This window comes from Pelodiscus sinensis, chromosome 12 (assembly GCF_052426305.1).
Source record: "Pelodiscus sinensis isolate ZL-2025 chromosome 12, ASM5242630v1, whole genome shotgun sequence".
In the NCBI taxonomy this organism is placed as follows: domain Eukaryota; kingdom Metazoa; phylum Chordata; order Testudines; family Trionychidae; genus Pelodiscus; species Pelodiscus sinensis.
Window position 1 is genome coordinate 30,548,766 of NC_143063.1, and position 23,197 is coordinate 30,571,962.

Below are 23,197 nucleotides of genomic sequence, written 5' to 3' on the forward strand. Positions count from 1 at the left end.
TCTTCCCTTATACTTTGACAGCAAGCTTCTGAGGGCAGGGAAGACCCAGCCAAAGAGTTTGCAGGGCCCGAGACAGCATGCTGTGGTTGGCTGAGCCGCATGGCACCCAGTCAGGGGAGTGGATGAGTGGCCAGGTGGGCGGGGCCAGGAGCTGGGCAGTGCGGGGCCCTGAATGCACTGGGCTGTGAGGCCCAAGGCAACCACCTGGCTTGTCTTGCCCAAAAGTTGGGCCTGGGCAGAGAACCTGTATGTTGTACTTATGAATAGTGCCTAGCACAAAGAGATTCAGGTCCATGACAGGAACTCCTTGGTACACTCAGTAGTACTCTTCCCAGAATCTTGAAGCTCAAGCATATCAGTGTGCATCTCCCTCATTAATATGCTTTTTTAAGGAAAGCAATCCCTCAGACCCAACTATATTTTTGAAGGGAGGCTCTTGGTAGCTCTTTAGCTATTGATAAGGCCTAATTCACGAGGAGTGTAATGGTGGCACACCAGTCAGAAAAATGGATGTAGTGGAGACAGTGTAACCTAAAACATAATTGGGTGACTGCAATTTTTGTGCATACATGGTACGACCTGCATGCACCAGTTTGCATTCTCTAGATTCCAAATAATCACCTGGCGTAAGCTCGGTATGGATGCATCACCAAACTGGTTTGTTAGTCAAACAGGAGGTCATTAACTGGAAAACTGTTTTCTTTGGAATGTAATACTAATACTTTGCATTTTAATAAGCCCTTCCAGTAAAAATATCTTCTGAGTTCAGACTATACAAGCTCAAGAGATAGGGTGATATTTTTCACATTTTTCCAGATGGTCAAGGCAGTTAGATTAGTGTCTTGCCCAAACAGTCACTATCCGAAACAGTCACTATTCTCTGTCTTTGCTTTAGTTACATGCTGCTGCCTCCCCTTTCCTTAAAACAAATGGGCTATCGCAGGAGGCCAACTCCTTGGTTAAACTGATCAACTTCTTGAGAAAACACTAATTCTCCCCCCCACCCAAGACATTCATGGCATTGCTACTCCCGAGTTGTAGCGGCTTCCCGCTCGCCACAGCACCACCTGCCGTCGAGTTGGGGAATTAGCACTGCTGGCAGGTGGCCGGATCCCTTTCAGGACACTGCCCTCCGGCAATGTCCACAACAGCCTGAGCTTTCCCCCCCTTCCGGGGGCAGTTTATGATAGGCCTGTAGGCCTTCAGGAGGCGGCTCCTCCACCTCCAGCACAGGGAGAGACGTGCCTGCCTCCCTGTGTTACCGCGCCTTCAACTAGTCCGGGCGGGCGAGTCTCTTCCCGGCCTTCCTTCAGGTCGGGCCAAGAGGTAATTGTTCACGCACCCGGCCTTGCTTCAGGTCCAGGCCGCAGAGAAATAAGCCCACCACTTGTCAGTCTAGTATCATACAGTTTGGGGCAGGGCAACCGTTCTAGTCCTGTCCCCTTAAGAGTTCCCGCCCGATGCACGGACGGTCCCAAACGCACTGCAGGTAAGCCCGGGCTCTTGAGCAGGGTGGTCAACAAATACCGCCAGCCAAATCCAGGCCCTAACTCCAGGCGGGACGGTAAATGGCGGCCAGGCCCTGACGCCAGGCGTGGCCGCACCCAAACCCCAGTTCGTAGAAGCTCCTCCTTCAGGAGCAGGCCCGGGAGGGCACCAGTAGCAGCAGTGGTGAGGGGGAGACTGCCACCCGGATATGGGATGGCAGGGGGGTGCAGGCCCACTCACCTCACTGCGCCCCGGCCCAGGGGCCCTGATGGCAGCAGTGCAGCTGCGACTGGCTCAGCAGGGCTCCGGCCCGTAACTTGCTGGCCGTGGGCAGCTCTCCGCCCGGACTACCCCCTGGGACGCTCTCGTCTCCCCCTTCCCAGGTACCTGTTTCTTCAGCAGGTTTGTCGGGGAGTCGAGGCCGGTGTCGTCCCATCAGGGTCCGGGCGGCCCAATCCAGGGGTCAAGGGGTTGGAGCTCTGCAGCATCCCGTGGGCTCGTCCTGCCCCGGCGTTCCAGTACCCATCGGGGTTCCAGCCAGTCCCCCGGCTCGGGCCAGTCCTCTGGGACCCTGGGAGGTTCTGCTGGCTGGCTTGGCCCGGCCTCCATAGCCCTGGCAGGGACGCCTTGGCTGGCCTCTGGGGAGGCCGCTGAGAGCGGCCTAGCCCCGGTCCTACTCTCCCGAGGCAGGAGCTCTGGACAGGCCTCCATCTCCTTCAGAGGCTGCGCCCTGACTGAGCTCCCTGGCAGCCTTCTTATAGTCCTAGCCCCGTCCTTTGACTTCTGGTCAGGTGAGGGGGCGGGGCTAGGCTGGGCCCAATATGGCTCCCGGAGGGGTTCCTCCGCCTCCGGCTCAGTGGGGGACCACTCTACCCCACTACATGAGTCAATCGTAACTTTGATCCTTCTTAGGTCAATGTTGCTGCAAATTATGCATGACTATCTATTGCATCCAAAAGCTATGCTGGATATTTGGAAATAGCCAGAGATATCCAGTTCATGCCCCTTTCCTTCAGGCTATCCAGGTCTGCAGAGGAAATTCCCAGCTGACCAGATCTGCTGGGTTTCCAATCTCTTTAGGTCAGCTGGGTAAAGTAAAAAAATCAGGCCCTTTGTGTTTAATGTGAGTATGTAAAAGATTAGCTATTACTTTTTATGCAGAGACAGCAGTAACATGCATTGCATGCCAAAACAATCCACAACGTTTCAGTGTGAGGACCCCAAAAATAAAGCTACGTAATAAACTGAATAAATAGATGAAGCTTAAAATTGAGGTTTAAGGAAAAAAGCTTCTACAAATTTAAATGAAAATGTTCCCATGAATTATATTCCAGAGGAATCAACTGTTTATAAATAAAATACAAAACAATCACTCCCATATAGTGTGTGCCATCCAACCAATTGCACTTGTATAACAGGGCGTAACAGCCAAGAAAGGAAACCGACTTAGTCTATTATGATTGTCCAAAAGAAAAGTAAACAGTTAAAATAGATTTTAATATGTGTTTTCTATGTAACAAGGAAGAAAAGGAATTTGTTTTTTATAACTGATTTTTAACCAGTGTGTTCCTTATTAGAGACATGCCGATTTTGTTATTGGCATCCCTCTGCAGAACGTGACATATCCCACTAAGATTTTGTCTCTTGTGTAAGATGTTTTCAGCACTGGCAGCTCCAAGAACAGTAGGAAAATAACAAAACTTCAGTTGGCATCACACTAAGGTGGACCAACTAAAGTGGAGTTAATAAAATAGATACATCCTGAGTGCCGGAATATTAATGCGTTCAATTTCCATTGTACTGTGAAAACACTGGGTCTTGAAGAGTTTGAGACTGGAGGTCAAGGCAGCTCCAAAGAAAGATGAGGGGTGGGAGCAAAGAGCAGGGATGGAGACATGAATATGGAAAATGGGGAGGGTACTGAGGAAGGAGCTATCAGAGGTTAATCTAATAGAGATCTGGTAGCTGTTAAGTTCAAGGAAGGAGCAGCTAATTGTAGGCAGAGAAACATTAATACTGCCACGAAAGTGAAAGTGTCTTTGCAGGGCATGAGACATCTCCAGGGTCACCGGGCAGAAGCAGCCACACTAGAGGCAGCAATCTTCTCAGGTGATTACCACACTCTCTGCATTCCTTTCTCTCCCACCCCCATCTCATAACCACTGCAGGTTTCTTCCAGGACATAGCAGCTTTACATTCCAGTTGCAGTTCCTCCTAGAAGAGGCTCACTGAAAAGTCAAGTATCAGAGGGATCTGTTAGTCTGGATCTGCAAAAGCGACAAGGAGTCCTGTAGCACCTTATAGACTAAACAGATATATTGGAGCATAAGCTTTCATGGGCAAAGACCCAAGAACATGCATCTGACGAAGTGGGTCTTTGCCCACGAAAGCGTATGCTCCGATACATCTGCTAGTCTATAAGGGTGTGTATAGACTACAGGGTTTTGTCAACAAAAGTTCACTTTTGTCGACAAAATTATACCTGCGTCTACACTACTGCTGAGTTCTGTCGACATAACGTCGACAGAACTCGACAGCTTTGTCTACGGCGGTAAACCTCATTCTATGTGGAATAACGCCTTTTGTCGACAGAGTTCTGTCAACACTGTCCTTTGCGTCTACACTCTCATGTCGACAAAGCGGCTTGCTTTGTCGACAGGACTGGATGCAGTCTAGACATTCTTTGTCGACCGAAGCTTTGTCACCAATATCTATCAACAAAAGCCTGTAGTCTAGACGTACCCTAAGGTGCTACAAGACTCCTTGTTGCTTTCATGAAAAGTGTATCTCCAATCCAGCTGGGTCCCATCTCATTGGGAGCCAGCTTCTGGGACAGACTTGCCACTGCTAGAGGAGTTTCCAGTTTCCACCTGGATGCCACCAATGTCTAACACGCATCATGGACACATAATCCAAGGGCTTGAGTAGCATGCCATTGCACATAACTCACTCTGTGATTCTAAAGAGAAGTACAATGTTTGTAATGTGCTCCAAATACAAGACTCATTAATTAGCTGCACCAAATTAGCAGACAGGCAAATGTGTTCTTGAAGACTGAGAACAGAGCAGGAGTCAAGACACCCAACCTGGTTTATAATCTGGACTCTAACACTCACCTTCTACATGATCCTCATTTTAGGCTTTCAGCAAAAAAATCTGGCCACAGATTTGGGGTTCCTAAATTGGTGACCTAACAATTAAGGGTGCTCAACTGAAATATTAAGGTAATCAAGAATATGACCACCTAAAATCAGACCACACTTGAAAGTTTAGCTTATAACCTCTGCTGCCTGTAAAACTGGAATAACTATGAACCACATTTGTGCAGCACTTTGGGATCTAAGCGGGGGAGGGAGGTGGAAATCACTGTGTAAGTACTGTAGCAATGAACTGTAAAATTAATTATTTTCACCCTCCAATCCTGCAGTTTTTTGGGGGAAACTGTATATTACAAATGAGTTATTTTATAAAGCCACTTTCTCTTGCAATCTACAGAGTAACTCTTGCTTTTGTGTATAATTACTCTGTCACCAAACAGAAGAAGGTGCTATATATCAGGAGTGGCCAAGCTTACTGACCCCCCAAGCTGTGCACAATAATCTTCAGAAGTTCAAGCATCTACCAGTATGAAGGGCTTCTTCCCAGATCCCGCCCGCTCTCCCCCCAAGCTAATCTAGATACCCCTCAATGCAAGAGCAGAAGCCCTTAAGTCCCACCACCCCGCGATAGGCCAAAAGGCCCTAGCTCCCTGCACCGTGTCTTACAGGTGGAGAATGGAGAGGGGTATGGGTGAATGCTCTGGAAGCCTCACTTTAATTGTAATAGAGCTGTATGCAGCTCATAAGCCACAGTTTGGCCATGGCTGCTATATATGATACAAGGCAGTATAGTGACTGTTTGCCTTTGACTACATTTCACATGAAGAGTGAGAGATGTTCTTAAAAGATCAAGAAGCTCAAGGTTTTCCTGTAATAGCTACCATTCACAGAGATTATATAAATAAATACGTCATTGCCATTAAATCAATTAGTTTTAAACTAAAATAAACTAAGAAGTCACTGCAGTGTCAGTTGGATATAACACCTAAGGACGCTCTGCAAAGAATATGCTCAGGGTCTTGACACCAAAAGATATCTGATTTTGACTCTTCTTTGAGGGAGCTATCATTTTATTATTTAGCCAAAGCATTCACTCAAAGTTCTCATCTGTAGAAAATGTCACGGACTATTTACAACTTCTCTGAGAATTCAAAAGATTCATTGTACAGATTCACTTGTTTCTGTCTGGCAGTCCATTTTATTAAACCTTACTTGCTTCATCTCATTAATTTTCTGCATGTTAAAACTGGGAACTATGTCATGGTGGAGATGGGCCTATTAAAGGTTTGTTATTGTCAAATAAGACATCAATTTAGAGATAAGAAATTACTGAAGGACATTATAGATATAATTTATGCCACTGTTTAGGCCATGATCTCAGAATAAAAAAAACCTTTTCAGTCTTTTTACATGGACTTTTTTCTTAAACGTACAATTTATTATTTCTAAAGTAGAATGAGGCAAGTGGCAGAGACAGATGGCTTACTGACATAGCAGCACTTTGCAAATATTTAATTGTTTCCTACTTGAAAGAGCTTGCAATTTAACATGATACATGATAAAAATTGTGCACGCTACTAGGTACAGACCAGGCTGGGCAATGTATTGATAGTAAACAACTTAGTCAAAAAGTTTCTCCTCTTTTTCTGTCAACAAATCATTCACAAGCTGAGTTACTTTTTTCAAATTTATTTGCCAGTATTTTTATGCAAATAAATTGTAACCTGAATGCTACGCACAAAACTACTGCTTGGAAAATTCACTAACAATTTGCTATTAGTTCTGTAACTGGTCACTTTTGTTATCATTCCCACTGCCTGATTGGTTAAAGCTATTATAAAAACAATCAGGAGTAGTTGAATAAGACATCTGTGACATACACATCTTTGCACAAATGTTCACAAATCTTCTGAAGTATCTATTTCTGCAAATATGTAATTGCATAAGTTTTGATACTCTCCCCTTGCAATGAGATTTCATTAAAACACAAGCAAACAAACATTGTTCATGGAAGCACACTAAGAGGCACATATACAGAAGTGAAATCAACTTTTATTTAAGCCCAGTCCCAGCTGGGTTAAAGGGCTAGCTACAGGAGGGCAGACAGGATCACTGGGTCTATGGGCAATATGGTGGGAGCCTTGGGCAAAAGGAGCAGGGCTGGGGCAGTATAGTGGAGCTTGTGATGACCGGGAGAACCGTATGGTCACTTGAGACGAACAGGAGCAGCTAACAGGGAGTTTGGAGAGGGAGTTCTCCAGGTAAAAGAGGAGTAAATATGGGACCCTTGTGGTAAGTGGCTGTCTGTAATGTGTGTTTATGTGTGTGTGGGGGGGGGGGGGTTATTTGCTGTGTGCTGAGCTTGTGTTTGTCTGTTAGGTTAGTTGGTTTGTTTGTTTGAAGGAGCATCTAAAAAGGTTTGAAATCTAGAAGCCTCTGTTAATTGGCTGAGCCTCAGTCAAGGGGAGGGGCTAGCAGAGCTTCATAAGCCTGTGAGTCAGTGACCAGGGAGCAGCTAACAGGAGCAGCTAACAGGGAGTTTGGAGAGGGAGGTTAGAGGGCACTAGTGACTTCTGACCTTCATTAAACGTAACTTTTATAATCGATATTCTAGACATTTAATAAGAAGCCCAGTTTATACTTAAACTTATTCATAAGAAAAATGGAGACAGAAGCCCAGCAGCAGAGTGGGGACTATCCTGTTTATTGTGTCAAGTGTAACATGTATGATTACCTGCCCTGTGGGCGGGTGGCATATGTGTGCACCCGTTGCAAGGAGCTCCTGACCCTCAGAGACCGAGTTCAGGCTTTGGAGGCCAGAGTGCCTGAACTGGAGGAGCTAAGGGAGGTAGAGAGATATGTTCATGAGACTTTCCGGGACACTGTAGTACTGTCCCACCTCCAGTCTGAGAGCCCCAGTGCTCTTAAAGAGGATGAAAGTCTCAAGGGAACAGAGAATTCAATGGGAACAGAGGGAAACCATCCCATAGTTGGGACCCTCCTTCCAGAGGATGTTGCGGTATCCTCTCACAATGAGGATACCTCTGAGGGGGAGGAAATGCCAGTTGTTAGGAAAAGGCATGTGTTAGTAGTGGGTGATTCGACTGTTAGAAACATAGATAGTTGGGTTTGTGATGACCGGGAGAACCTTATGGTCACTTGACTGCCTGGTGCGAAGGTTGCGGATCTCTCAAGGCATCTAGATAGACTTATGTGAAGTGCTGGGGAGGAGCCGGTGGTCGTGGTACATGTAGTAGGTACCACAGACGTAGGGAAGGGTAGGAGAGATGTCCTGGAGGCCAAATTTAGGTTACTAGGAAAGAGACTGAAATCCAGGACCTCTATGGTGGTGTTCTCGGAAATGCTTCCAGTTCCACGCGCAGGGCCGGGTAGGCAGGCAGAGCTTAAGAGTCTCAATACGTGGATGAGACAATGGTGTAGGGCAGAGGGGTTTGGCTTTATTAGGAACTGGGGACACTTTTAGAAGAGGAGGAGCCTATACAGGAAGGATGGGCTCCACCTAAACCAGGGTGGAACCAGACTGCTGGCACTAAACATTAATAAGGCCGTAGAGCAGTTTTTAAACTAAGAGATGGGGGGAAAGCCGATTGGTGCGGAGAGGCACGTAAATCGGATGGAGACTTCTCTTAGAGGAGAATCCGTTGATAGAGATTCTCTAAGCTGTAGTCAGAAAGAGAGGAGGGGAGAGGACACACCATGGGCCAGAGCAAACAAACAACCGCATATAAAGGAATCCAATGAATCAGGGAAGGGCAGACAAATAAGCAGTGGCAAATTTTTAAAGTGCTTCTACACAAATGCTAGGAGTCTGACTAATAAGATGGGTGAACTAGAGTACCTCGTATTAAAGAAGGATATTGACATAATAGGCATCATTGAAAACCTGGTGTAATGAGGAAAATCTGTGGGCCACAATCATACCGGGATATAAAATATATCGAAAGGATAGAGCGGGCCGGGTGGGTGGCGGAGTGGCACTGTCTGTGAAAGATAATGTAGAATCAATGAAATAAAAATATTAAATGAATCAACATGTTAAATAGAATCGCTATGGAATCATATTATTCCATGCTCCAATATGAAATTAGCAGTAGGGATATATTACCGACCACCTGACCAGGATAGCGATACTGACATTGAAATGCTGAGGGATAAAATTTCTCAATGGCTTAAATGACTGCTTCTTGGAGAAGCTGGTACAGGAACCCACAAGGGGAGAGGCAATTCTCGATTTAGTCCTGAGTGGAGTGCAGGATCAGATCCAGTAGATAACCGTTACAGGACCGCTTGGGAATAGTGACCATAATATAACAACATTTAACATTCCTGTGGTGGGAAAAACACCTCAGCAGTCCAGCACTCTGGCATTTAATTTCAAAAAGGGGAATTACACAAAAATGAGGTTAGTTAAACGGAAATTAAAAGGCACAATGACTAGAGCCAAATCCCTGCAAACTGCATGGAAACTTTTTAAAGACACCATAATAGAGGCCCAACTTAAATGTATAACCCATATTAAAAAACATGGTAAGAGACCTAAAAGAGAGTCACCGTGGCTTAACCACCATATAAAAGAAGCAGTGAGGGACAAAAAGGTATCTTTTAAGAAGTAGAAGTCCAATCCTAGTGATATAAATAGAAAGGAACATAAACACTGTCAAATCAAGTGTAAAAATGTAATAAGAAAAGCAAAAAAAGATTTTGAGGAACAGCTAGCCAAAAACTCAAAAAGAAATAGCAAAATGTTTAAGTACATTAGAAGCAGGAAGCCTGCTAAAAAACCTGTGGGTCCCCTAGACGATCGAGATAGAAAAGGAACAATCAAGGACGATAAAGCCATTGCGGATAAACTAAATGATTTCTTTACTTCAGTCTTCACGGATGAGGACGTTAGGGAGATTTCCAAATCTGCACCGTCCTTTGTGAGTGATGAATCTGAGGAACTGTCCCAGATTCAAGTGTCATTAGAGGAGGTTTTGGAACAAATAGAAAAACTTAATGTTAACAAATCTCTGGGACCAGATGGCATTCATCCAAGGGTTCTAAAAGAACTCAAATGGGAAATTGCTGAACTATTATCTGTGGTTTGTAACCTATCCTTTAAATCAGCTTCCGTACCTAATGACTGGAAGGTAGCCAACGTGACACCAATATTTAAAAAGGGCTCTAGAGGCAATCCTGGCAATTACAGACCGGTAAATCTGTCTGTGCACATTATGGCACGTGACAGAGGTGTGCAGCACCTGGGGGCAGGTCCTCTGGGTATTGTAAATTCCATTAAAAACTCAACTTTCACATAAGAAGGGAAAGGGTAAAGTTAGATGCAAAGACTGAATGGGGCTGGGCATCAAAAAAAGGGAACAAGAACAGAGATATCATTTTCAGGGTCTTTGAAGGCCAAGTTCCTGCAGAAGAAATGAGAAAACCAACAGAAGTGTTGTGCATACAGTGCAGTGATACTCTATCTGAATTCCTACTTATCTATGTGCTGCAAAGATATTCTTTGTTGTGGCATCTGGCACCACATTTGAGTTATTTTTTAACATCACCAATTTCAGTTACGTTCAATGGATTAAAGAGTCCAACCTCTGGCCCAAATGTACATTCCATTGTCATTTTTGGTTACCATCTGGGAGCTAGTAGCGCCAAAATACCATCAGTGTGGCATAACATTAAACTTAGATGTGATTCGTTGAGAAGTGTGGAATGTATTTCCACTTGCTGAGTTCATTCCACCTAAGAATGGTTTTCTCCGTGTAGGTTTAAATCTGATACGACAGATTGCTGCTGGTGAGAGAGAGAGAGCTGAGAGGAGACAAAATTTAGAAGTCATGTGTGACAAGAAACATTCAAGAAACTAGTAACCAACTTCACCATACATCTTCCATTCCAAATATACTCTTCACTGTTATTCTGACCACGTGTTAGCACCAATAATTGAAGTCTTAATTCTGATGCACATTCTTCCTTCCAACTAATGGAATTCCTTTATTTGATGTAATGACTGAAGTACAGTATGAAAGTACAAGATATCCACCCTATTAAAAACCAAGTCACCTTCTGAAGCAGTTAGCAACAAAAGTGTGAATTACTCATCATTAATTCCTTTTCTTTCATAATTTAAAAACAGATAGCTCAGACAGCATTTATGATACCTTCATCTTTTTAGTAGCAGAATGATCCTTACTTCATACAGAAAAGTTAAATAGGTAATAACACTTTATGAATGGGATTTTCAAAAGCACCCAAGAATGGTGCCTCTGCTACCACTGAAACCAATGGCTGATGGCCATAAGAACACCAGAACAGCCAAAGTGAGGCAGACCAATGGTTTATCTAGTCCAGAATCCTATCTTCCAACAATGGCCAATGCCAGGGGCTTCACAGAGCTAGTTTGAAATTCCCCCTCGCATCCTCCCTCCCCCCCCGTTTAGTCTTTTATTACAATCTTAGCAAATGAAATTTAAACCAATGTGTCCGCATCTGTGTAAATACTGGTTTTCACTTGTCTAGTCTTGTTTTTGATTGTGGCAGGCTTAAAGGCTTTCGGGGAGGAGATACAGAAAGAAAATGTAATTATATTATAAATCCTAAATACTGATCTGATTTTAGAATCAGGAATTATATTTCCGGGTGTGTGGCCCACAGAGCTGCCCCCAAACTAGTATCCAACCCACATCACTGCAAATGTTAGACTAGCCTTGGATGTTGTTAAATCTTATAATTTCAGGGGGTGGGGGGAAGGAAGTAGGTTACCAAACCACTCTTCTGTATTACATTGGTAGGCATAGCTAGTTCATGCAAAGATAAATATTTAAATGTGTAAATTCTTGCATGTTGACAGAATTGACAGCCAAAGTGAATCTCTGGTATCTGCGACAGAGGATGAGAAGTCATTTAACAAGCTATATCAGATATTACAAAATAATGAAGCCCAGAGCTGAAGTATAAGGCAGTATAAGTATAACATTGGTGATGCTGAACAGACTACTGCTTGTAATGATGCTATTACACAAGGAAATTACCAAATGCATGTCAGCAATTACACATGAGAAACCAAATATCTCCGTATAAAACAAGCAAATTGCCTAACCCAATCCACGGATTTGTTTTAATTAAACATTTGACTTTTCAGTACTCAGCATATACAATTTCTGCCCCCACAAAAAGGGATTTCATTACAACATTCTGAACTGATAAGGAAAAGAAGATTCAGACTTTCTGGAGGTTTCAACTGGTACCTATGCTAGCAGGAAATCCATTTTACAGGAGTACTCAAAAGAAGAATACAATAGGCTAGGGCTCATTCCCTCCAAATATTCCTCACCTCCACCTAGGGAATCAGGGTTAGAGAGAGGGTAAAAAAAAATCTGATTTAATAATATTTACAGCACTTTAATCCTGAGCTACCTACTTACCTCTGCTTGGGCATTCAAAATTAAGGAAGACAGCTATTAACCATTCGCTACAGTTGGTGAAATTAAGGCAGAGGCGCAAACCTGCCAAAGGGCACAAAGGGAGTCAATGCAGAGCCAGTGTAATGTTTTGATTAATGTAAGCGGCTATATCATCCTCTAATGCAGTGGTTGGCAACCTTGGCTCTTGGTCCATCAAGGTAATCCATGGGCAGGCTGCAAGAAATTTTGCTGATGTTGCCAACCAGAGGCACATCCCCGCCCAGCTCCTATTCGGTGGGAGTTGTGGGAAACTTCCTGAAGTCTGGAGCCTGCACTGCTCCCCGCAGGTCCCACTGGCCAGGAACAGTGAATTGCAGCCCCTGGGAGCTCAGACAGGGGCCCTACCTGCGAAGGTCAACATCAGCAAAATATCTCATCATGTCCCAGCAGCAGATTACCCAGTTGGGCAGAGAGCAAAAGGTTGCTGGCCCCTGCTCTAGTGCATAGCTGCAGCAAAGATCAAAAGGGATACACAGGTAGCCATGTCTCTGGAGAGAATGGCCCTAGGAGCTATTCCACAGGCTGTAGCTATATAGCTGAGAAACTATTAGCAGTGTAGAGGCAAATATGTTGGTAATATCTATGGGCTCACTACAGGGTGGTGCCCAAGCAACTAACAAAGGTCTAGCTCAAGTGGTATAAAGTTGTGTCTTCGTATTCAGAGATCATGGGTCCCTGCTGACAGCCATGATGTCCCTATGGGTTAAAGCATATTATATATACAACCAGATTAGAGCACTGGAATTCCAGACCTCTCTTTGCATAGCAGTTTTCATACTCATTATTCCATAGCATTTTACAAAACAATGGATTAAATGCTTGTATTACATTGACTGTATTAACAAATTTAGCCACCAATAAGAGGTCAACTACAGTGCTGAGTCATAGGCCCTAGAACTAGTTTTGAAAATTCTTAGATTCACCACTTTCTGCTGAACAAGTACTTTGCTAGAACTGAATAAGAGGAGGCTTCAGACTTGCATCTCATTTCTAAAAAAAGCACCTCTAGTCCAGCCTGATCTTGCTCCCACTGAAGTTAATTGTAAAAGTCTCTTTGACTTCAATGGAGCAGAATCAAACACATAGCGCAGCATCCTCTCCTGCCCATCCTGCCTAGTGCTAGGTTAGCTCCTGCTAATAAACTGCTGGTTCATATAGCCATAGCAACACAGAAATAGGTTCAACCATTAATATCTGTTCATAGTTCTTGAACAAATAAGTCAAAGATCAGCTTGTTGGAATAGGTGCTATAGCTGCAAGAAACTAATGAATGTAAATAGTGTATAGTCAGGGGACTGATAGAACAAATTTAAACACACAATATTCATGAGCACCTTAATAATGTAATGAAAATTAATCTGATAAGACTGGGCTTCTCGGGTGGTAGTTCAATTTGTAGTACAAAGGTATTATACACTGGTATGATGACCTGCAATTGTCCTTGTCAATTGCTGCAGATTTGTCATGTAGCCCCATTAATTAAACTGAAATCTTTTTAAGCAGCACTGACAGTGACAAGTGGCCGCACTACGCAAACCACCACCAAAAATCTTAGTTGATCACATAAACAAAAGATGTTTTTCAATAGCATACACTTTAAAGTTTGCTTAACTGCAATAGTGGTCATAAAGTATAAGTGAAATAAGATAAAATATTTGAGGTAATATCTTTTATTGAGCCAACTTCTGTCAGTGACAGGCACAAGCTTTTTGAGCTTCTACCGAGCTCTTCTTCAGGTCAAGAAAATGCATGCAAAGTATGGATGCTGAGTACATTTTCTAGAGCTAAAGAAGAGCGCTGCATAAGCTCAAAAGCTTGTCTCTCACACAAAGCAGAGTAAGAGGCAGTCCAGTAAATGATATTACCTCACCCCACCTCATCTTTCTAATATCCTGAGGCCAACATAGCTACAGAACTTCATGCAACAATCTATAAGCAATTGCAAAGTCTCTTAGTTTAAGTCTTAAGAGGTAATCACATCTTTTATTTCTGAGTGGCTCTCTCTTGAAAAGTTAAGAGTGTATGGCATAGTACTCGTAAAAGTGGTAAGTGCTTTTCATAGTATGTTCAAAATGTTCTACAAATCTTAGCTCATATATACATAGCACACAGGGAGAGGGGTTATAGGACAACACTGCAGACTGGTGTACATTTAAATCTATCACGCTATCCAAAGTGGGCACATTTAAGAGCAAGTTTTTGTCAACTGAAATAAATGCATTTACAAGCTGACATTTTGGCTTAGTGGACATGGCACTGACCTGGGCCTAGGGAGATGTGGGTTCTATTCCTGGTTTTGCCACTGGCCCTCTGGCTGTCAACATGAGCAAGTTATTTCACCCCTGTTTGAGTTACCCCACTATCCCAGAGGGGAAATGATATTTTTCTATTCTATAAAGCATTTTAGATCTGCAGAGGTAAGAGTCATACAAAACCTAGGTATTATTACTATGGTCTGTACACTGATATAAAACAATAAGGGCTCATCTAGGCCACGGTAAAGTGTCGAAAGAGGATATGCAAATTCCGTGGGAACGTGCATATCTTCTGATCTCACTTTCAAAAGTGGAGCTTTCAAAAGTGAGAGTAGTCTGGACACGGGTTTTTTCCGGAAATCCCCCCTTTTTCGAAAAGCTGCATAAACCTCATTTTCTGAGGAAAAGCATCCTCTTTTGACACTTTAGCATCATTTAGATGAGCCCAATGAGTCTATTTAATATAGGCATTGCTCCTACTCACATCATAGTTAACTCTTGTTGATCTCAGTGGTACAAGATAAGTATGTATTTTTACCAATTATTATTGTAATTTTCCTTTTCTTTCTTTAGGAATAAAATACAACATTGGACCCCAACAACCCAAAAAAGTAAGTTCTTCAGGAAAAACATTTCAGACTATAGAGTAAGACATATTTGCAATGCAGAATATGAGACAAGGGGAAGAAACTTCAAAGTAAATCATTAGTCTAGAGGTAAAAGTATCCAGCTTTTCCCCGGAGTGGAAATTTTCTTATTAAAATATGAATTTGGTAAGCCATGAACATTTAGTTTTATGATTATTTGCTAGACTACATATTGCTAAAAGATACTGTAAACTTGAAAGATATTTGCAATATTTGAATATTCATATTTGATGTGAAATTTTATTGATGAAAAGAATGAGCTGAGTGTCAGATGATTTGAACGAAAAATACTAGTATAATTGTGCCATCTAGTGGCTACTAGTTCATTCAAAGTAGCAGTGCCTATATACGAGTTATTCTTTAAAGCTTAAGAGAGCACTACAAAGTACTTGAAAGAATGCTAGAATTTACCAGCTGTTTATCCAGATTCCAGGAGGACCTTAGGGTATGTCTACACTACCACCCTAGTTCGAACTAGGGTGGTTAATGTAGTCATACGGAGTTGCAAATGAAGCCCGGGATTTGAATTTCCCGGGCTTCATTTGCATAAAGCCGGGCGGCACCATTTTTAAATGTCCGCTAGTGCGGACTCCGTGCCGCGCGGCTACACGCGGCACGGACTAGGTAGTTCGGACTAGGCATCCTAGTCCAAACTACCGTTACTCCTCGAGGAGTTTCACAAGGAATAATGGTAGTTCAGACTAGGAAGCCTAGTCCGAACTACCTAGTCCGTGCCGCGTGTAGCCGCGCGGCACGGAGTCCGCACTAGCAGACATTTAAAAATGGCGCCGCCCGGCTTTATGCAAATGAAGCCCGGGAAATTCAAATCCCGGGCTTCATTTGCAACTCCGTATGACTACATTAACCACCCTAGTTCGAACTAGGGTGGTAGTGTAGATATACCCTTAGTGAGACTCAGTTCATAGCCATCTCTACAGGTTCAATTTACTTTTGAATTGGAGTGAATAGGAATTTTGTCCACAGAGGACATTCAAATCATGACATTATGGTGTAAATGCTAGTTTTATATTCATCAGCAGCAATGTGGGGGAGAGAGAGAGTAGGAGGGAGTGTGAAATTCTACCCAACCATGGAATAAGTCTGATTTCCTCATATGATTTCCACATCACACAAGACAGCTGGTCATTTACATATTCAAGATGAACAAAACCTATGTTTACTGCATTTAATCAGGGTAAGTCTCCCAATAGGTGGACAATCAAATACTTTAATAGTCACATCAGTTTAGGATAAAACTGGCAATGGTAGAAGGGACCACCAGAATGAGTTGGTTTCCAAGTCAGCCTGTATCACAAGATAATATAATAATGGCAGGAGGAAAAACTTAACACAAGTCATTCTAGGGGGAAAAAGTGTCACTTTTTGTGAACATTAGCAAAAGGAAACACCTATAAAGAAAGTTTTACTCTTGTTTGGGTCTTAGTCAACGTACTGTATACAGAGAAGTGAAGAGACAACCCAGACTGTGTCCCACCTAACCACCTGTTCCATGAGTATGCACAGCCCACTTATTATTTGTTTAATACTGATTAGTTCCACTTTATTTCCGAACACAAAATTTAGTAAGTCACCTGCAAATTTGCCTTTTTGCTGATCACTTTTTCAACTTATTACAGAAAAAAAGAGAAAAAGAAAAATCCATTCCCCTTTGAAGAAGGAACTTGGCAAAATACAGAGAATCAGTAGTGATTCTACAGGGAGAGGTAGGCTGAGCTGCAGCTTCCCTTTTGTAACTGAGTGATCTTATCCTTTGACAGTCTCATCTAAAGCCCTGTGACGATTTCTACTGGGCCATAGAGAGGCTAATCTAACTCCCATTGAAGTCAACTGGACATTTGCCTTTAAGGGGATTGGATCAAGCCCAAACTGCAGATTCTGCCAGTTATCTCAGCTGAGCAGAAAGAACTTTAGACATCACTAGGAAAATTTGCAAAAGTGCTTCAGCACAAAGAACAAAGAGAAGACACGTTTCAAATCTAAAACTGATTTTTTTATTAGTGATAGGGATGCAGCCGTGTTAGTCTGGTGTAGCTGAAACAAAAGACAGAATTATATAGCACTTTAAAGATTAACAAGATGGTTTATTAGGTGATGAGCTTGTGGTTCTGCCAATTTTCTTCCACATATTCATCTGAGGAAGTGGGTCTGGCCCACGAAAGCTCGTCACCTAATAAACCATCTTGTTAGTCTTTAAAGCGCTACATAGTTCTGTCTTTTGATTTTTTTAAGTGTGACTATCTTTAATCATCATGAAGGAGCATTTGAAAGGCAAAGATAGAAGAGTTTGAGATTTACTTCACACTTTACCTCTAAACATTAAAGTAGTTTAGACTAGCTAAAGTATTCACCAACAGCTATATCTGCATAATCCCTGTTCTCCCATTTCTTCCTCCATTTGAGCTATAACATCTTTGGAAAAAATCACAGTATAATAAACTAGTTAAACAAAATCTTAGAGTGGAAGACCTAGATTTTTCTGTGATAAAGTAAATATATTAATTAACTTAATCCATACAGTTTGCCCCATCTTGCTGAAAATGGTTAACAAGTGTCACAGGCAGAACTAGAATAAGAACTCAGCAGTTGAAGCTTCTCAGACACTTATTAAATCCAAAACAGTCAAAGGCAGTATGATGCAATCTACCTTTCCCCCTTTTAAACTTAAGATCATTTTGACCTGTATACACTGCTATTTTCGATCTCTATATAAAGGTTTATATGAAATTGGCAATAAAAGGTGGAACTTTCCACTGATGGGCATACTAGCTGCCTAACTTCCATTGGCTGCCATCTATTCTTGACTACTGTCTTTGCTTTGTAACAGCTTTGTCATTTTTCACTCCAAATAGCCAAATCCAATACTCATTAAAGTCAATGGAAAAAACTCACATTGGACTTGGGATTAGGGCCATAATGAAAGCTGTGAAATACATGCCAACAAACAATGAGCAAACAAGTGAAGTTAATTTGAGCCAAGTGTAGGATTTTCCTTCTTCCTGACATGCCTACAGTATGAAATCATTTAAAGGTGACATTATTTCAAGGCTCCATTAATAGCTATAATAAATGGTATTGTATGCTGAGTAATTATTGATTTCCAGAACTGTAACCCATCTGGACCATCATTTTCAGGCTCACCTTAATAATTTAGCTTGTGTTCCTCTTGTAATGTATATATGCACATTTTTAAAGACAACAAGAACTGAGTTGCAATAAATAGCACAATATTCTAAAAAGGAAGAACGTATATAAGATACCATCTTCCTTAACAGAAGACATGTTCTATGGCAGTTGGCTTGTTTTTAGGGGCTAGAGCCTCATGCTGGTAGCCTGTTCTGGTTCTTGGACTACTTAAGCCTTCAAAATAATGCTGATGTGGAACCTAAAGGGTGCAACATTTCTAGAAGAGTAAATTTCGTCCCTAGAGATACAGACCGAATTTTAGATAAGGTGTGTCAGCGTGGTAAGAAATAGGATAGCCAACTCTCCAGGATTGGCCTGGAGTCTCCCAGAATCAGCATCAATCTCCTAGAGACTATTGAAAGCAACTCTGGAGATTTTAATAGGATATTTTTTTTAAATGATGTTACATCATGTCGATGTTACTCTGTCGACGAAAGGCGTTATGCCTCGTAAAATGAGGTTTACCAGTGTCAACAAAACTGCTGAGTTCTGTCGACATTATGTTGACGGAACTCAGCGGTAGTGTAGGCGCAGGTATAGTTTTGTCGACAAAAGTCCACTTTTGTCGACAAAACTCTGTAGTCTAGACACACCCTATGTCTGCACTGCAGCCTGGGTAGACAGACCTGTGCTAGTGGGGTTCGAGATGATGTGAATATTATGACTAAGGGGAGAGGATCAGATCACTCCACAGAACCAGTGACCATTCTGTCATTTTTAGCAGGCTGCCTCATGCCCCATCATTGCTGTCTGTCAGGTATATGCACAGAAATTTAACTTTTACTGCTATTGTAGCAAAGTTCTCTGCACCTAACCCCATCGGGCTTTAGCTTTCATGTCCATGTAAACAAGTTAAAACAGAAAGAGAAGGATAGTGAAAATCCCAGTGCAGAAGCAGTCTCAGACATACTACAATACACATCATTTTATCAATTAGCTGAACTGAGAGTCGATGAATAGACCAGTCATTAAAGTGTGCAAGTTATCAATAGTGATAAATACCCTCTCATTTAGTAATTTGTTGGGTCTTTTCTTCCAGCAGGACTGCACTTCTAGCAACAATCAGGATGTGAGAATAAGAAAAAATTCTGCAGATAAATTAGCAATGGGAAACCAGAGAAATTCTTTATACCCTCCTGTGAATGCGCCTACTAATCTTCAAAGTACAGAAAGAAAGCAGAACATAATGTTTGTGATGAAAGACCATCAAACAAAAGAAATAAATCCTATCAGGCTCCACAAACGGAGGAGATTTATAATTAAGAAGAGTCCTATACTTATTGCTATGAACAGTTCTTCTCTCAACCTGCCTTTGCTTAAGTCTGAGGACAGAAACAACAACAAATGGAAAAGTCTCTATCAGATCCAAAAAGAAAGGAAGAGAATAATGAGAGACACTTGTTCCAAATACAAGAGTAACAGCAGAAGGATAATCACTCCTTATCATGTTTCCAGAATATTTGTAGAAGATAAATACAGAATTCTATACTGTGAAGTTCCAAAAGCTGGTTGTTCTAACTGGAAACGTGTGCTCATGGTTCTCAATGGGTTGGCTTCCTCTACAAAAGATATACAGCACAACACAGTACATTATGGAAATTATTTAAAAAGGCTGGATGGGTTTGATCGCAAAGGGATTTATCACAGGCTCAATACTTACACCAAGATGCTTTTCATTCGCGAACCATTTGAAAAGTTGGTATCCGCGTTTCGGGACAAGTTTGAGCATCCGAACAATTACTACCACCCTGTATTTGGAAAAGCTATCATTTCAAGATATCGTGTCAATGCCTCCAAAGAAGCATTAAGGACAGGTTCTGGAGTCAAATTTAAAGAGTTCATTCAATATCTTCTAGATGTACATAGGCCAGTGGGCATGGACATTCACTGGGATCACGTAAACAGGCTTTGCAGCCCATGTTTAATAGACTATGACTTTGTAGGGAAATTTGAAAGCATGGAAGAAGATGCAAATTTTTTCCTGCATTTAATTGGTGCACCAAAAAATTTAACTTTCCCTAGGTTTAAAGATAGACATTCCAATGAAGAACGAACAACCACTAAAATTACACAGAGCTATTTTGCACAGCTGTCTCCTTCACAAAGACAACGCAGTTATGATTTTTATTATATGGATTATTTGATGTTTAACTATTCAAAACCTTTTGAAGATTTATATTAGAAAGTAAAAGATACTTATATTTCATATCAGCTGAATAACATAATAGACACAAAGTCTCAGAGGGGTAGTTAGCCTGTAACTTTAAAAACAGCAAGTAGTTCTGTGGCACCTTAGGGTATGTCGACAAAGCTTCTGTCGACAAAGAGCATCTAGACTACATTCAGTTCTGTCGACAAAGCAGCTTGCTTTGTCGACAAAACCCTGTAGTCTAGACACAACCCTAGATGCAATAACACCTTCTGTCAACAGAACTCTGTCAACAAAAGGCGTTATTCCTTGTAAAATGAGGTTTACAGCCGTCAACAAAACTGCTGAGTTCTGTCGACATTATGTCGACAGAACTCAGCGGTAGTGTAGACGCAGATATAGTTTTGTCGACAAAAGTGGACTTTTGTCGACGAAACCCTGTAGTCTAGACACACCCTTAGAGACTAACAAAAATATATAGTATCATGAGATTTTGGAGGACAAAACCCACTATTTTCATCTGATGAAGAGGGGGTTCCCATGAAATCTCATGATACTATATATTTTTGTTAGTCTCTAAGGTGCCACAGGACTACTCATTGATACTAGATACAGGTCTTGGTACACCGATACTTTAGAGACGCACACCACACTCATATTTTCTACAAATAAGCAGTGAATTCATGTTACATAGTATCTATTTTATAACTTTTCATTGTGGAAAATGTACCATGAATAAAACAATTCCTTTCCTATTAGGCCTAACACATCAATGAAAAACAGGAAATACAAAGTGCTAATGTCTTCACGTGGCATCTGCTAGATGTTACAGTATGTTTAGCAAATGTCAGTTAAAGAGCATTTCCACTGCAGAAAGAAATAAGTAACAGGCCATAAAGTATTTACAATTAGTGATGTCTACATTTGCTCTTTAACTTCCTCCTTTAAATCATCATTTTACTATGGTTTTGCCATGTGATAACGATACACGTGAAGGCTCCCAAATAAAGCACATGATTTTCCATTATGGTGTTTATTTGTGTTTACACTGGAAGGTGGCAAGAAGAGTGGGTGAAGAGGTAGGGAAAGCAGCTGAAATCCTGTGGTGGATCCACTATTCTATTGATTTCCTAATTGCTATGAAGAGCTCTTTAAAATACCATAAGAAAAAAAAAGTGCTGTTTTATTAACAGCTTTACAGTTCCTTGCAATCCTCAATGTATGCAACCATACATCAACGCAGCCTTCTAAATTTGATGCTGGACATAGATTTCTAGTTACTTTCTGTGATTATCAAAATTAATTATAACAGGAAAAAATCTATCACAATTACAGTAGAATGTTCAAACACGTATTAGTGAAAACTTTAATACTTAATGGCCATCTGAATGCAGTGTTAGAGCAGATGTTCCAATTCACAGAGTGAGAATGTATTGTCTTCATTCCATATTCCCATTATGCCACATTGATCTGCAAGAAGATAAAATGCCAGAGAACATTTACATCTCTATGCATGTCATTAAGATTCTTTCAATCCTTTGCATTAACAAATATTTAAATTTAATCTGTGTAGTCACCAAAAATATCAAATGTTTCCTTTAAAGTGGCAAATAAATGTAAATACAACATCCAGCCCATCAGGGTGCTTTTTAGTGCTGCAAACAATCAGGCTTTATTTTGGTTAAAAATCAGATATCAGCTCACAGCAACTAGCAGAGCATATTTGTTTGTGGTTTCATTTGGTTCATAATTTTCTATATTTAACTGCAGTTAAGCTAGATTTTCTTAGAAACATCCAAGAGATTCAAATGTTGGAGAGTTACAACAGCAGCGAAACATCTATCTTTTGCTGTTTGTGTGGGGCCAGTGAAACAGCAGTAGTGTTTCTGAGGTCAATGCTATTTTCAGTTAGGGGAGCACATTTGAATCAATCTGGGTAAATCTATACTACTTATTTTTGAATCTCACTTCCAATCTCTCTTTCGAAAACAGGTCTTTCAAAAGTGAAAGTAGTGTGGACAAGTTTTTTCGGAACCCGCCCCTTTTCGAAAAACCCTATAAATCTCTCTCTCTTTTTTTTTTTTTTATTAAAGGAAAAGCAGTTTTTGAAAAGGGGGGATTTTTTCTGAAAAAAACGCGTCCAGACTACTTTCACTTTTGAAAGACCTGCTTTCGAAAGTGAGATCAGAAGAAGATATGCAAATTCCATGGAATTTGCATATCCTCTTTCGAAAATAAAGTGTAGTCTAGACATACCCTGTTTGTTACACAATCTAAGCCTCGGTTACATGTTATAGAATCATAGAAAACTAGGGTTGGAAGAGACTTCAGGAGGTGATCTAGTCCAATCCCCCTGCTCAAAGCAGGACCAACCCTAATTAGATTCTTTCTAGATTCTGTACAGACGTTAGCTAATGCAGACCTCAGGATGAACTCTGCATAGAGCTTAAAACCTGGCTTCTCCTACCAAGGGGCCGAAAGAGTTGCCGGTCCTCTGTGCAAAGTGAGGGGACCAGATCTGTGCTCCCATAAGTGGCAGGGACTCAGGTGGAAGGGATGGAGCTAGGGCAACCAGCCCTCAGTGCCTCCTGGGCCATGCCTTGAACCCCCCCCCCCAATCCAGCCAGCCCTTAGTGCCGGCTGGAGCATGCCACCCAGGGCTCTGGTGGCAATTTAAAGAGCCTGGGGCTCCTATGGTTGCAGTAGTGGCAGCAGCTCCCAGAAGCCCTGGACCCTTTTGAATCGCCAGGCACTGGGGCAGTTTCTCTGCCCTGTTGGTGGGCGGGTCTCTCACTGGAAGTTAGTGCAATAGAAGAATTACCTCACCCACTGTTTCCTTCCAACAAACTTAGAATAAGCCATTCTTTGCTCCAAAGAG

General features: G+C 41.8%; 1 protein-coding gene and 1 long non-coding RNA gene across 2 annotated transcripts in view; one reads left to right on the top strand and one right to left on the bottom strand.

Annotated features, from left to right (window-relative positions):
- CHST8 (carbohydrate sulfotransferase 8) overlaps positions 1 to 21,584 on the top strand; it is a 318,810-nt gene extending 297,226 nt beyond the window's left edge. The window contains exons 3-4 of the mRNA XM_075940099.2: positions 14,893 to 14,930; positions 19,210 to 21,584. Coding sequence (XP_075796214.1) covers positions 14,893 to 14,930; positions 19,210 to 20,352 — 1,181 coding nt within the window. The 3' untranslated portion in view covers positions 20,353 to 21,584. The remainder of the gene's footprint in view (positions 1 to 14,892; positions 14,931 to 19,209) is intronic.
- A 70-nt stretch (positions 21,585 to 21,654) lies between these two features.
- Positions 21,655 to 23,197, bottom strand: part of LOC142831066 (uncharacterized) — a 53,346-nt gene continuing 51,803 nt past the window's right edge. Inside the window, exon 3 of the long non-coding RNA XR_012906685.2 lies at positions 21,655 to 21,789. This is a non-coding gene — a long non-coding RNA (uncharacterized LOC142831066). The remainder of the gene's footprint in view (positions 21,790 to 23,197) is intronic.